Consider the following 13045-nt stretch of genomic DNA (forward strand, 5'->3'; position numbering starts at 1 on the left):
TGAAGAAAATACTCTGGTAGATACATAAATATGATATGAAAATTATATTATTTTAAAAATTGTTAACTGGGACAAAAATAACAATTGAAATGATGTATAACTTTTTCTACTCAAGTATGAGAATGGCCAGAGAGAGTAAGGAAAGTAAGTTATTATCTTAATATTCAAGGGCATATGATTAAGGATGATCAAGATCCCAAATTTATTTTATTTCTTTCCAAACTAAGCAAATAATTTGAACAACTAGTGTGTATTGAACAATTCTCCGTCAATTAATGCCCAGATCCCAGAAACACTTAGAAATATGTTATACATCTATGTCGAATGTTCAAAGATGTAGTGGAAGATATTGTAATAAGAAACTGCGCAAGAAGAAAAGAATCCTGCCTTGTCTGTAAATAATGTCAAGAATCCTACCTTGTTTTGTGAAGAAAAGACGTAGTGGAAGATAACGTCAACCCTAGCTAAGTAAATGCCTCTGACTGCAAGGAGGAAGATGCAAAAAATGCACATAGTGACTATTCTTGCCCACATCCACTGCTACAGTAGATTCTGAAGTCTTCCTGCGCATACAAGTTTCTCATAACAATGAAAGAGGGAAACTGATTTTTTTCATTTTAACATATGAAGCCCATGTTGGTCAAAATTTTGACCAACACAGGCTTCATTTAAAAAATAATAATATATTTTTTCTTGCATATACCGACCAATCTAAAACATTTTAAGAGATGGTCAAAAATTTTGGTCTAAAAATGGGGTCAAATGTACTAGTGGCATTATTTTATTTCTATGTGGAGGTTTCATGTTTTTCATTATACATTTGAAATTTTTTCTTTATAATTATGGGTATCTTAACTCTATTTATGAGTCTACAAGACAAAAGTTGCCCATTTCTATAGAACGAGTAAGATGTCTTTTTTTTCTTTTTTCAGTGCCTGTAGAGGTGGAGGAGGAAATCTTCATTTCCCAACTGAAAGAATAGAAGAATGAGTAAGATGCTTTTTTTTCAAAGCGTATAAAGGTGGAGGAGGAAATCTCCATTGCCCAAATGAAAGAATAGAAGATTTAGTCTAATGAATCAATTAAAGAAGATGATAAAGATGATGATAAGAAGGAAGATTTTTAAGGGAGGCAATGTGCCCTGAAAACTTGAAGTGAGGTGGGCATAAGAAAAAGAGGCATAAGGCTATGTTAATGCTAGATGAAAATTTTCTCTAGTGTCACAAGGGTTACCATGATGACATACTTCATTTGACAGAATTACCATGACACTATGTAAGAAATGATACATAAGTAAAAATTTCCTTTTGTGATGATTTCTTTTTATTTTTTTATTTTTTTTTGGAAAAAAGTGGGCTAGCCACTAAATATATTTATTAAATAAAACTGATTCAAAAGCTCAACTAGGAAAGAATCAGTAAGAAAACCCAAAATCGTTGCTAAATACAAAAAGATTTAAACATTGATATTTACAAAATTACCATATCGATGGAAGAAAGATATCCTATTTACAATTTGGAGACAATACTTCCTCCAATTACAAAATCAAGATTTAAACAACTAATTATCAAAATTTAAAAAATTGATAAACTTTTAGTAGCCAAGAAGTCCCACTCCATCTCTACACATTCAATCTTGTCACATGAAACCGATGCATCTAAAGCTTGAGTAATACTACACCAACCCAAGTCTGGTAGGGGCTAAGGTGAAGAATCCCATCCTGAACCATGAATCACACCCCATGTGAAAGTAGGCACAACAATAATTACTACATCCCATCCATACTCCTGAGCACCATGTAATGGTTATGACCATTTCAAATAGTGAACATCTTTGGGAAGGTTTCTAGCATGCACACCTAAGGTCTCAATGTGTTGGCCCTGCAAAGCTATTGTATCCACACCCTGTGAACCATCCTACTAATCCTATGAACCAAGGAAAAAATGAGATGAAAGCCTGTGACTGTGCTGTACTGAGAAGTGTTTATGATGAAGGGTGTGTTGGAAATATAAGAGGAGTAATTGAGAGGGGAGGGGTGAATTAGTCACTACAAAAATATTTCCAAGATCCCTTAGATGTCAGTACGAAATAATCTCTAAAAACTGAACTCTATTGATGCTTGACAAGTACACAAAAATGCTATAACTTGACAAATACTAAATATGCTTAGCAAACACTTATCATGAAAATCTTAAGATGTTATCTGTGATTACTTATTACTCTAACTTAGTTTCAAAAACATAAGAAGAAATAGAATGAACACATTTGACACCAAGATTAATGTGGAAACCCAATATGGGAAAAACCACCAATTGCAACACTCTTCTAAAATGAGCCCTATTAGGAGCCACTATATTAAATGTTACAAAATACAGTATTAGGTGTGACCCAATTAGAGGATTTAATCACCCTATTAGGAGTGGTCTTGGTAGAGCTCTTTAGACAATTCAATAGAACTGCCACATTGTTAGAGGATTTATAGATAGTTGTTAAGCCAACTTTGTTAAGAGATTTAGATCTCTACTATAATGGTTAGAGAGTAACAATGATATGACCTGATTTCTGATGCAACTAAATTGCTAATTACAGATCTCAATTCTGGTTTGTATACTTGATCCTTCTTGATCAAATATATCTTTTCAACCTCACAAGGATAGATTTCTTTATCCCTCTAATTTTCTTCCTCTTTGCATCATTAGATCTTCAAATGTCTTCCATGCATTCACACACACTTCACACTTTTTAACCCTCACTTTGACCTTTTATATATATCTTTCATATTGTCAAGTTAGCTCAAATACAACTTAGAATAATTAATATTCATTTTCTTAGTTGGCTAGAACCACTAGATAAATCAATTGAACTGAATATGCCAAAACAAGAAAATCTTTTGTTAGCCGACCCTACTCAGTAGATACTAACTCAGAAATGATTTTCTTGTGTTAACCAAGTGAACTTAGTTAACATTGCATACTTGTTAAGTGTGTGCTAGAAAATTTGACCTGTTGAGAGCATGAATCAACAAGCAAACATTAGTTCAAATCAAAACATGTAACAAGAATTCATCAAAATAAAAAACTAAACTAATTCTTACTTGAGTTTTGCAACTCTAAGCAGCCAACAAACCAAATCCTTCAGCCACCTCTATAGCTCAACAAAGACACCTATGAGAGGCCTTGTTGGTGTGTTAAGATGGAGGGTATGTTTGGTGTGCTCTCCCAAACACAACAATGGAGTGAATCTCTTGAGTGAATGTGCAAATGTGAGTGATGATGCAATATGAACCATAAACTATATGAGATGAAGAAAACTTCAAGAAATGCTATGGAGAAAGCCATACTTGAGGGCATTCAAGTGAGAATATGAAATGCAACAAGGAAACCAACTAGATATGCAAGCTAAACTAAGATGTAAATGAGATGGAGATGAGAAAATGCATGTAAACTAAACCAATAATGAAAATGCAAAGCTAAACTAGCTACCAAAATGGTTAGTATTCTCTTAAAAATCTCTATGAAAATTCAAACTACAATGAAAACCCTAGCATGAAAACTCCAGACTCAAAATGACATGCTAACAATGCAATAATGAGAGATGCAAATGCTGGAGACAATCCCTCTATTTATAGGCTCAAGAGAGGGCTTGGTGAGGTGGCATCCATGTAGATGCCACATAAGGGGACATGCAAGCCATGCAAATGGTCATGAATTCAAAGTTTTCTCACACATGTGTGAGCAAACTTGAGAAGAAGAGTGGGAGACAAGAGTGCAAAGGGGAGTGTGTAGGCATGCCATCTCACACATGTGTGAGCACACTCTTAGGCTAATGAGGGGGATTAGAAAGAAGATTAGAAATGATTAAGTGAGATTAGAGAAGAAGTAGGTTTAAGAGGATGAAAATGATGGTTTTAGGCTAGGCTCTAGGTTAGGTTTAAGATTAAATTAAATGAAATTTAATTTAATCATGGGTTTAGATGAATTAATAGGATGTGAGGATTAAATAAATAAAATTTATTTAAAAGGGGGGAACCACCACTTTGCCTAGATTGTCTCTAAGAATCCTTAACACACTCCTAATAACCCCTTTGCAAGGTTAAAACAATCCTCCAATACAAGGGAGAGCAATTCAAAGTTTGTCTCAAAAATTGGTTTAGGGACACTTTCCCTATACTAGGCCAAATTGCACATCAGCAACCTTTGGCTCTCACAAGCATAATCCACTGATTGGATCACCTTCACAAACCTCAATGCACTTCAAATAACCCAAAATTTGGGCCTCAACACCTCTGCAACACTTATTTACAATAAAGACCTAGTAGATCCTTGTAGGTCTCTCCAACTGGTTATCCTGCAATAACAACAAATTATTCCAAATAACCTGCAAAACAAACTAGGGTTTTGAGTACCCTTTATCCCCTTCTTGCAATCCTCCAAGTTTCACTTTCCCACTCCACTCCAGCATGCCTTAACTTATCCTAAACACACAGACCTAATAGGCCTAATTAGGCTTGGTTTGAATAGGATTTGTACGGATATGGGTCATGAAATGGAAACAAGGCTTGGAAGATGTTAGGGTTGTCCAAACAACACTATTCCACCCTTTGGTTGCAATCCCTACAACCAATTTCTTGCAAATCTTCAAACAGTTCAACTTTCCTAGTTCAAACCCTCAACATGACTTGAACTAGGGCCTGCAAAGAAAATATGTTCTCACCATGGAAATTTGCCTAAATTGTGAAGAAAGGAAGAACAACATGTCTACTTGCAATTTCATTGGGTTTGGTGCCAGGGTGGTCGAATAGGTGCACATTATTGACCCATTTGCACAAAACCCTTGTTTAGGGAGGGTTTTGGTGCTATTTGACTTCAAATGTAAATAACTTTTGATTGCCTGCACCAAATTCTATCAAACCAATTGCAAACTGATGTTAAAACAACCAAGAATCCAATCCAAGCATTCGATGATCAATCAACCCTCCGTACTGCACGTGAGAATTCAAACAACAGTGAAATGGCACGAAAACTGGGAGTTTTTATTAATTCAATGCAAAATCCGTACAATCTGACATCACCTGTTCTTTGGGGAAGGTGATATAAGCTTAAATATGCCCTCTGGACCGATCAACCACCATGGAGATCGGTTATGAACCGAAATAACAACTTTTCAAAAAGTTGTCAATTTTGACAAAAAGTTGTCAAGCAACTTTTAAAAGTTGCTGAGCAACTTTTGTTGCTTTCTTGCCGGGAAGGCCTTTTGAGGCTACAACCACCTAACCTAACTCTACAAGCCCTATAGGTCACATATACCCCTGGTTTATAGGACACCAAATGGGGTAATATGCCTTTACAAATGGGCAAATACTTATTCAATTCCTACTCTAAACACACCTAATCATCAAAACACATCAAATTCTCCCTGAAGAGTCCATCTCTCTTACATAACCAATGTGACCAACATTCCATGCCAAAGTGAACAATAAGGAATAAGACCAAATGAGATCAAGTTATATAATTTGGAACAAAGCCAAATGAAACCAGTGTGATCACTTCCAGATACTTGCCATCTGTGAAGAATGTGAGGAATGAAGACAAGATGGAGAACTTCAAGGTTGTGCTCTGCACCATACTACCCCTCTCCAAAAGAACTCAAGTCCCTTGAGTTGGGAATATTATCAAATATGTATCCTGCCTTCTCAATCTCAGATTTAGTCATCCATGAAGCATCCTCTTCAGGTAACCCGGCCCATTTGACCAGGTAGGTGTAATATGTGGCCCTCCTTGTTTGTTTGGAGACTTTTCTATCCAAGATGCATTCTATTTGAGGCTTGTGTGCCTTAGGTAATGGAACATCATCAAATTTATCTCCTTGACCTGTACCTGCAAGACAATCATCAGTAGGCTCTTTAAAAGCATATAGATAAGATACATTGAATATTGGAGACAATCCAACATCCGGTGGAAGCTCCACTCTATAGGCATTGTTTCCACACTTTTGTAGGATCTTGAATGGTCCTATTTTCTTCATCATGAGTTTGGTATGTTTCCCCTTAGGCAACCTTTCCTTTTTCAAGTGAACCATGACAAGGTCTCCTACCTTGAATTGCAAATCTCTTCTCTTTTTATTGGCAAATTCCTTGTACCTGTCTGCAGACTTGTTCAACCTGTCCTTGACCTGTTCTTGGACTTCCTTCATCACTTGTGCAAAGTCCTGGGCTTGTGCACTCTTCCTTTCTATTTGACTGATATCTCTTAGTTCCAACACACCCCTGGGATGTTCACCATACACTATTTGAAAAGGAGTGAGACCAGTGCTCCTATTCACTGAGTCATTGTAAGCATATTCTGCTTGTGGAAGTATTAAATCCCAAGAACCACCATATTGCTATGAAAGACATCTAAGTAGGTTACCCAATGACCTATTAGTCACCTCTGTCTGTCCATCAGACTGTGGGTGATAAGCAGATGAAAAATTAAGGTTTGTGCCAAGTCTCTTCCAAAGAGTCCTCCAAAAATGCCCCAAAAACTTGGAGTCTCTGTCTGAAATGATGGATCTAGGCAATCCATGGAGTCTTACAACCTCCTTGAAGAATAACCCTGCAATGTTAGAAGCATCATGTGTACTTTTACAAGGAATAAAATGAGACATCTTTGAAAATTTGTCTACAACCACAAAAACACTGTCATTCCCTGCTCTTGTCTTTGGCAGTCCCAAAACAAAGTCCATGCTGATTGAATCCCAAGGTTTCTCAGGAATAGGTAGAGGAGTGTACAACCCAGCATTAGATGAGTGTCCTTTGGATTTTTGGCAAACAATACAACTCTCCACAAATCTCCTTATGTCTGTTTGCATTCTAGGCCAGTAATAAAACCTCTTAACTTGCTCTAATGTTTTGTCCAATCCAAAGTGACCAGACATGCATCCACTATGCTTTTCCTTAATTATGTTTTCCCTATAAGATCCTCTAGGGACACACAATTGACCCCCCTTAAATAACAATCCATCTTGAATCAGAAAATCAAAAAATTCAGAGTTATACCTGTCCTCCATGCTTTGACAAACCTTATAGATTTCTTTGAAGTCTTCATCATGGATGTATAGGTCCTTCATTGCATCTATGCCAACACTCTCAAGTTCAATTGATTGAACCAGAAGGTTTCTTCTGCTTAGGGCATCAGCAACTTTATTTGTGACTCCCTTCTTATGCTTGATGAAAATGTATAGGCTTGGATGAATTCCATCCACTTCATATGCCTCTGATTGAGTTTCTCCTGTCTATTAAGAAAGCTTAATGCTTGATTATCAGTATAAACAATGAATTCTTTAGCGAGCAAATAGTGTCTCCATCTCTTTAAGGACTGAACCATGGCATAAAGTTCCAAGTCATAGACTGAGTATTTTTGCTTAGCCTCATTCAATTTTTCACTAAAGAAAGCAATAGGCCTTCCATCTTGGCTAAGTACCCCACCAATTGCCTTGGTACTTGCATCACACTCAACCACAAACACCTTATTAAAATCAAGAAAAGATAAAACAGGTCCATTAGCAATCTTCTGTTTTAAAAGTTCAAATGACTCTTGTGCCTCTTGAGTCCATGTAAAATGACATTTCTTACCTCCTTTTATTTCAATCATTGGACCAGATATACCACTAAAATTTTTGATAAATTTTCTATAAAAGTTACACAATCCATGAAAACTTTTTACCTCACTAGCACAGGTAGGAGTAGGCCAATTCATTATTGCCTCTATTTTGGTTGGATCCATTTTCAAACTATTTCTTGAGATGACAAAACCAAGGAAGATTAGTTCTTGTTTGACAAACACACACTTCTCAAGATTAATCCTTAACTCTTCTTCATGTAATCTTTGCAAAACCAAATCAATATGCTTTAGATGCTCTACTTTATCCTTGCTAAAAATCAGTATGTCATCTAAATATACAACAACAAACTTGTTAAGGAATGGTTTCAGTACCTCATTCATCAACCTCATGAAGGTACTTGGTGCATTGGACAAGCCAAATGGCATAACAAGCCATTCATATAACCCCTCATTGGTTTTGAATGCTGTCTTCCACTCATCTCCTTCTCTGACCCTGATTTGGTGATACCCACTTTTCAAGTCAATTTTGGAGTAGAAGTTTGCCCCACCTAGGCAATCCAATAGGTCTTCCATCCTTGGCATTGGAAACCTATATCTGATTGTGATTTTGTTTATTGCTCTTGAATCCACACATAACCTCCATGTGCCTTCCTTTTTGGGTGCAAGTATAGCAGGTACTGCACAAGGACTTATGCTTTTTCTTATGAGGCCTTTGGACAGCAGTTCTTCTATTTGCTTGGCTATTTCCTCATTTTGTTGAGGTGTCAACTTGTAGGCAGATTTGTTAGGCAATGTAGCCCCTGGGATAAGGTCAATGGAGTGACTGATTTCTCTTTTTGGAGGCAAGGAAGATGGCAAACTGCCTGCAACTATGCCATGATATTTTTCCAACAAGTCTTTAACTTCCTTTGGTTCAACATTATTCAAATCATTACCAACTAGCACATCATTCTTTGGCTTGGTAACAATAGAAAAACAAGGCACATCCTTTACTTTCAATGATTTGAAAAACTCTTTTTCACCAACTAAAGTTATATTACTCACCATATGGTCTATCTTATCATCATCCGGTAGGGGATTCATTGTGAACTTTACTCCATCCTTCACAATAGAATAAACATTAGTATGGCCATCATGCTTGGCATTCACATCATATTGCCATGGCCTCCCAAGCAAGAGGTGGCATGCATCCATATCAGTCACATCACACAAAATCTTATCAGCATATTCACCCAATGTGAATTCAATCCAAACCTGCTCATTGACTAAGGTATGCTTGTCCTTTGTTAACCATGAAGCCCTATATGGATAAGGGTGAGGAATTGTTTGCAACTTTAACTTGTTAACCATTTCTCTAGAGGCTATATTGTCTGTTGAACCAGAATCTACAATTAACTTACATACCTTTCCTTTCACTTTGCAATTTGTCCTGAATAATGACCTTCTCTGTGGTGGATCTGCAGGCTGTGGTACCTTCAAAAGAGTTCTTTGCATCATGAGATGTTCACCCTGCTCTGCATTAGTAGGTCTGGAGGTTGTGGTATGATAGGATGAACAACTTTGTCCATCTTCTTCTTCATGGATCAGATTTACCCTCCTATCTACAGGTCTGCTAGATTCTCCAATCTTTTGTGGACACTTGTATGATTGATGACCAGGCTGATTGCAATTAAAACACTTCCCTGTGAAGGTCTGATTGCCTCTACCCCTTCCATTGGCTCCTCCACGGTTGGCATTAGGTCTCCTACCCCTAAATGATCCTCTTGGATTGAAATCAGGTTCAACAGTCCTAGTTTCATCCCTGTTTGCATAGTTCCTACCTTGAAACCTGCCTCCTCTTCTTCTAAAGGAATTATTGCCTCTTCCCCTATTGTTATTGTCACTTCTTCTTTTCAATTTATCTTCAATTTTCAAAGCAAGATTAAAACACTGATGTACTGATTCCAAGTTTACCAATGTTAACTCATCTTGAATACTAAATTTGAGACCATTTACATACCTTGCAAGTTTTTGTTTGCTAGTCTCATTCACCCTTGCTCTTAAGGTTAGATTATGAAACTCTTGGGTATAATTGCTGACATCCATATCCCTTTGTTTCAAATTTTGTAGCCTTTGATTGATAAGAACCTCATAATCCTCGGGAACAAACTGCTTCTTCACCTCGGTCTTCATTCTTTTCCATGTGGTAATAGGCTCCTTCCCATCATCAACCCTTTCATTTTGCAGAAAATTCCACCAAGTGAGGGCTGGCCCCTTCATCTTGGCCTTTGCTATCTTCACCCTTTGACTAGGGGGAATACAATCACACTCAAAGTGATTGTCAAGTGCTTCAATCCAATCCAAGCACTCATCAGGGTTTAGTTTGCCATAGAACATGGGGATATCACCCCCTTTTGCACCAACTCTTTCTAATGCTTGTAGAAGAGGTCTTTGCTCCAATGGTATCTCATTTGCAAAGGTGTCTCCTTCCACCTCTTCTCCTTCAGACTCATAATCTTCACCCTTTTTCAGTTTGCTTTTGATCTTTTCAAGCTCTCTCTTCATATCTCTATTCTCTTCCCTAAATGCTCTACTTTCGGCCATCTGCTCCTTAACCAATTTGGCCAATTCAGCATTTGTCATTCTCAAGGGAAGTTCCCTATCTCCTTCTTCACCCTCAGACATATTGGATGAATTTGATCAACTCCAAGGTCTTTCTGTGCTCTGATACCACCTTGATGCAGAGTTGCACACCGGAAACCACCACTTTGCCTAGATTGTCTCTAGGACTTCCAAATCAGCAAAACATTTCTTCAGACTCTAGGAACCTTCAAAGACTCCTTAACACACTCCTAATAACCCCTTTTCAAGGTTAAAACAATCCTCCAATACAAGGGAGAGCAATTCAAAGTTTGTCTCAAAAATTGGTTTAGGGACACTTTCCCTATACTAGGCCAAATTGCACATCAGCAACCTTTGGCTCTCACAAGAATAATCCACTGATTGGATCACCTTCAAAAACCTCAATGCACTTCAAATAACCCAAAATTTGGGCCTCAACACCTCTGCAACACTTATTTACAATAAAGACCTAGTAGATCCTTGTAGGTCTCTCCAACTGGTTATCCTGCAATAACAACAAATTATTCCAAATAACCTGCAAAAAAAACTAGGGTTTTGAGTACCCTTTATCCCCTTCTTGCAATCCTCCAAGTTTCACTTTCCCACTCCACTCCAGCATGCCTTAACTTATCCTAAACACACAGACCTAATAGGCCTAATTAGGCTTGGTTTGAATAGGATTTGTACGGATATGGGTCATGAAATGGAAACAAGGCTTGGAAGATGTTAGGGTTGTCCAAAAAACACTATTCCACCCTTTGGTTGCAATCCCTACAACCAATTTCTTGCAAATCTTCAAACAGTTCAACTTTCCTAGTTCAAACCCTCAACATGACTTGAACTAGGGCCTGCAAAGAAAATATGTTCTCACCATGGAAATTTGCCTAAATTGTGAAGAAAGGAAGAACAACATGTCTACTTGCAATTTCATTGGGTTTTGTGCCAGGGTGGTCGAATAGGTGCACATTATTGACCCATTTGCACAAAACCCTTGTTTAGGGAGGGTTTTGGTGCTGTTTGACTTCAAATGTAAATAACTTTTGATTGCTTGCACCAAATTCTATCAAACCAATTGCAAACTGATGTTAAAACAACCAAGAATCCAATCCAAGCATTGGATGATCAATCAACCCTCCGTACTGCACGTGAGAATTCAAACAACAGTGAAATGGCATGAAAACTGGGAGTTTTTATTGATTCAATGCAAAATCCGTACAATCTGACATCACCTGTTCTTTGGGGAAGGTGATATAAGCTTAAATATGCCCTCTGGACCGATCAACCACCATGGAGATCGGTTATGAACCGAAATAACAACTTTTCAAAAAGTTGTCAATTTTGACAAAAAGTTGTCAAGCAACTTTTAAAAGTTGTTGAGCAACTTTTGTTGCTTTCTTGCCGGGAAGGCAATTTTGTTTTAAAACCACTCGAAAACATCTCCTAAACCTATTTTGATTATTCATTGAGCCTTTTGAGGCTACAACCACCTAACCTAACTCTACAAGCCCTATAGGTCACATATACCCCTGGTTTATAGGACACCAAATGGGGTAATATGCCTTTACAAATGGGCAAATACTTATTCAATTCCTACTCTAAACACACCTAATCATCAAAACACATCAAATTCTCCCTGAAGAGTCCATCTCTCTTACATAACCAATGTGACCAACATTCCATGCCAAAGTGAACAATAAGGAATAAGACCAAATGAGATCAAGTTATATAATTTGGAATAAAGCCAAATGAAACCAGTGTGATCACTTCCAGATACTTGCCATCTGTGAAGAATGTGAGGAATGAAGACAAGATGGAGAACTTCAAGGTTGTGCTCTGCACCAGTTTAAGATTAAATTAAATGAAATTTAATTTAATTATGGGTTTAGATGAATTAATAGGATGTGAGGATTAAATAAATAAAATTTATTTAAAAGGGGGGATGATGGAGGATCATGTGTTAAATTAATTTAACACATTAAGGCTAGGAGTATTTAAATTAAATTTAAATACTTAGGAGAATGAACTCATTTAATTAAAATAATTTAATTAAATAAGTAGAAGAATGTGAGCAATATAATTAATTAATATAGTCTTTAGGGGCAATTTTAAGCATCTACATGATTTTCTTGTGTTAACCAAATTAACTTAGTTAACATTGCATACTTGCTAAGTTCTTTTAGTAACCAAGTGAGCTTGGTTAGCACTAGTTCCATCCAAGATTTCCTTCATTAACCAAGTGAGCTCAGTGAACACTCGTCTTCCATAGACTTTCCTTTGGCATCCAACTGAACTTGTTAGACAGTATTTTCTGAACTAGGCAAACTTTGGATCGCTAGGTAGATATAAAAAACTATCTTCAATGTTCGAGTGAGCTTGACATACACTGACTGGTAATGATATGACATTTTTTATAACATCAAAGACAATACACAATTAATTAATTGTTCTAATAGGGTGCTCCCTTTAATACCATAAACTCATAATAAAAACAAAAAAATAATAGCAAATGTGAGAACAAAATATGGACTTCTTATTTGTGCCGCAAATGTGGTATTATAGAATTCACAAGTACAATACGCTAACCCACATGGGTGCCTTCATTACAATCATCTACAAGACAAGCTGTGAACCCAGAGCATTTTTAGATAATGTTCAAGTCTTTCTTAAATAGGCAATTTTATGCTACCCAAGAAGGTTCTAGACATTGAAACTTAATAGCTAGGGTTGACAGACCCTAACAATACATATAGAGTTAGCCAAATACATCTTTGACAATTATTTTAGATATTTCAGGTAGCCCAGCTTTGAAAAGCCATAATTCATGAATTTTTGTTCCAGTTGGC

General features: G+C 36.9%; 1 protein-coding gene across 1 annotated transcript; it reads right to left on the minus strand.

Moving 5' to 3' along the window:
• Positions 1-5625: 5625 nt before the first annotated feature.
• Positions 5626-10265, minus strand: LOC149571208 (uncharacterized). Its single transcript, XM_089815680.1, has 4 exons — positions 8239-10265; positions 7461-7647; positions 6427-7272; positions 5626-6381 (listed from the first exon to the last, which is right to left on the minus strand). Exons 1-4 carry the CDS (start codon positions 10263-10265, stop codon positions 5626-5628), a joined length of 3816 nt encoding a protein of 1271 aa, XP_089671806.1.
• Positions 10266-13045: the final 2780 nt, after the last annotated feature.

This window comes from Cupressus sempervirens, chromosome 2, assembly GCF_028749045.1.
Source record: "Cupressus sempervirens isolate cs-2001-9-10 chromosome 2, ASM2874904v1, whole genome shotgun sequence".
Lineage (NCBI taxonomy): Eukaryota > Viridiplantae > Streptophyta > Pinopsida > Cupressales > Cupressaceae > Cupressus > Cupressus sempervirens.

Bases quoted from the DNA above. Each gene is read 5' to 3' on its own strand.
- LOC149571208 (XM_089815680.1), bottom strand. From the start codon at position 10,265: ATGTCTGAGGGTGAAGAAGGAGATAGGGAACTTCCCTTGAGAATGACA. The intron at 7,273-7,460 runs GTACTTAGCCAA...CTTTCTTAATAG, and splicing joins GTACCAAGGCAATTGGTGGG to ACAGGAGAAACTCAATCAGA. The intron at 6,382-6,426 runs GTGACTAATAGG...TGTCTTTCATAG, and splicing joins AGTCTGATGGACAGACAGAG to CAATATGGTGGTTCTTGGGA.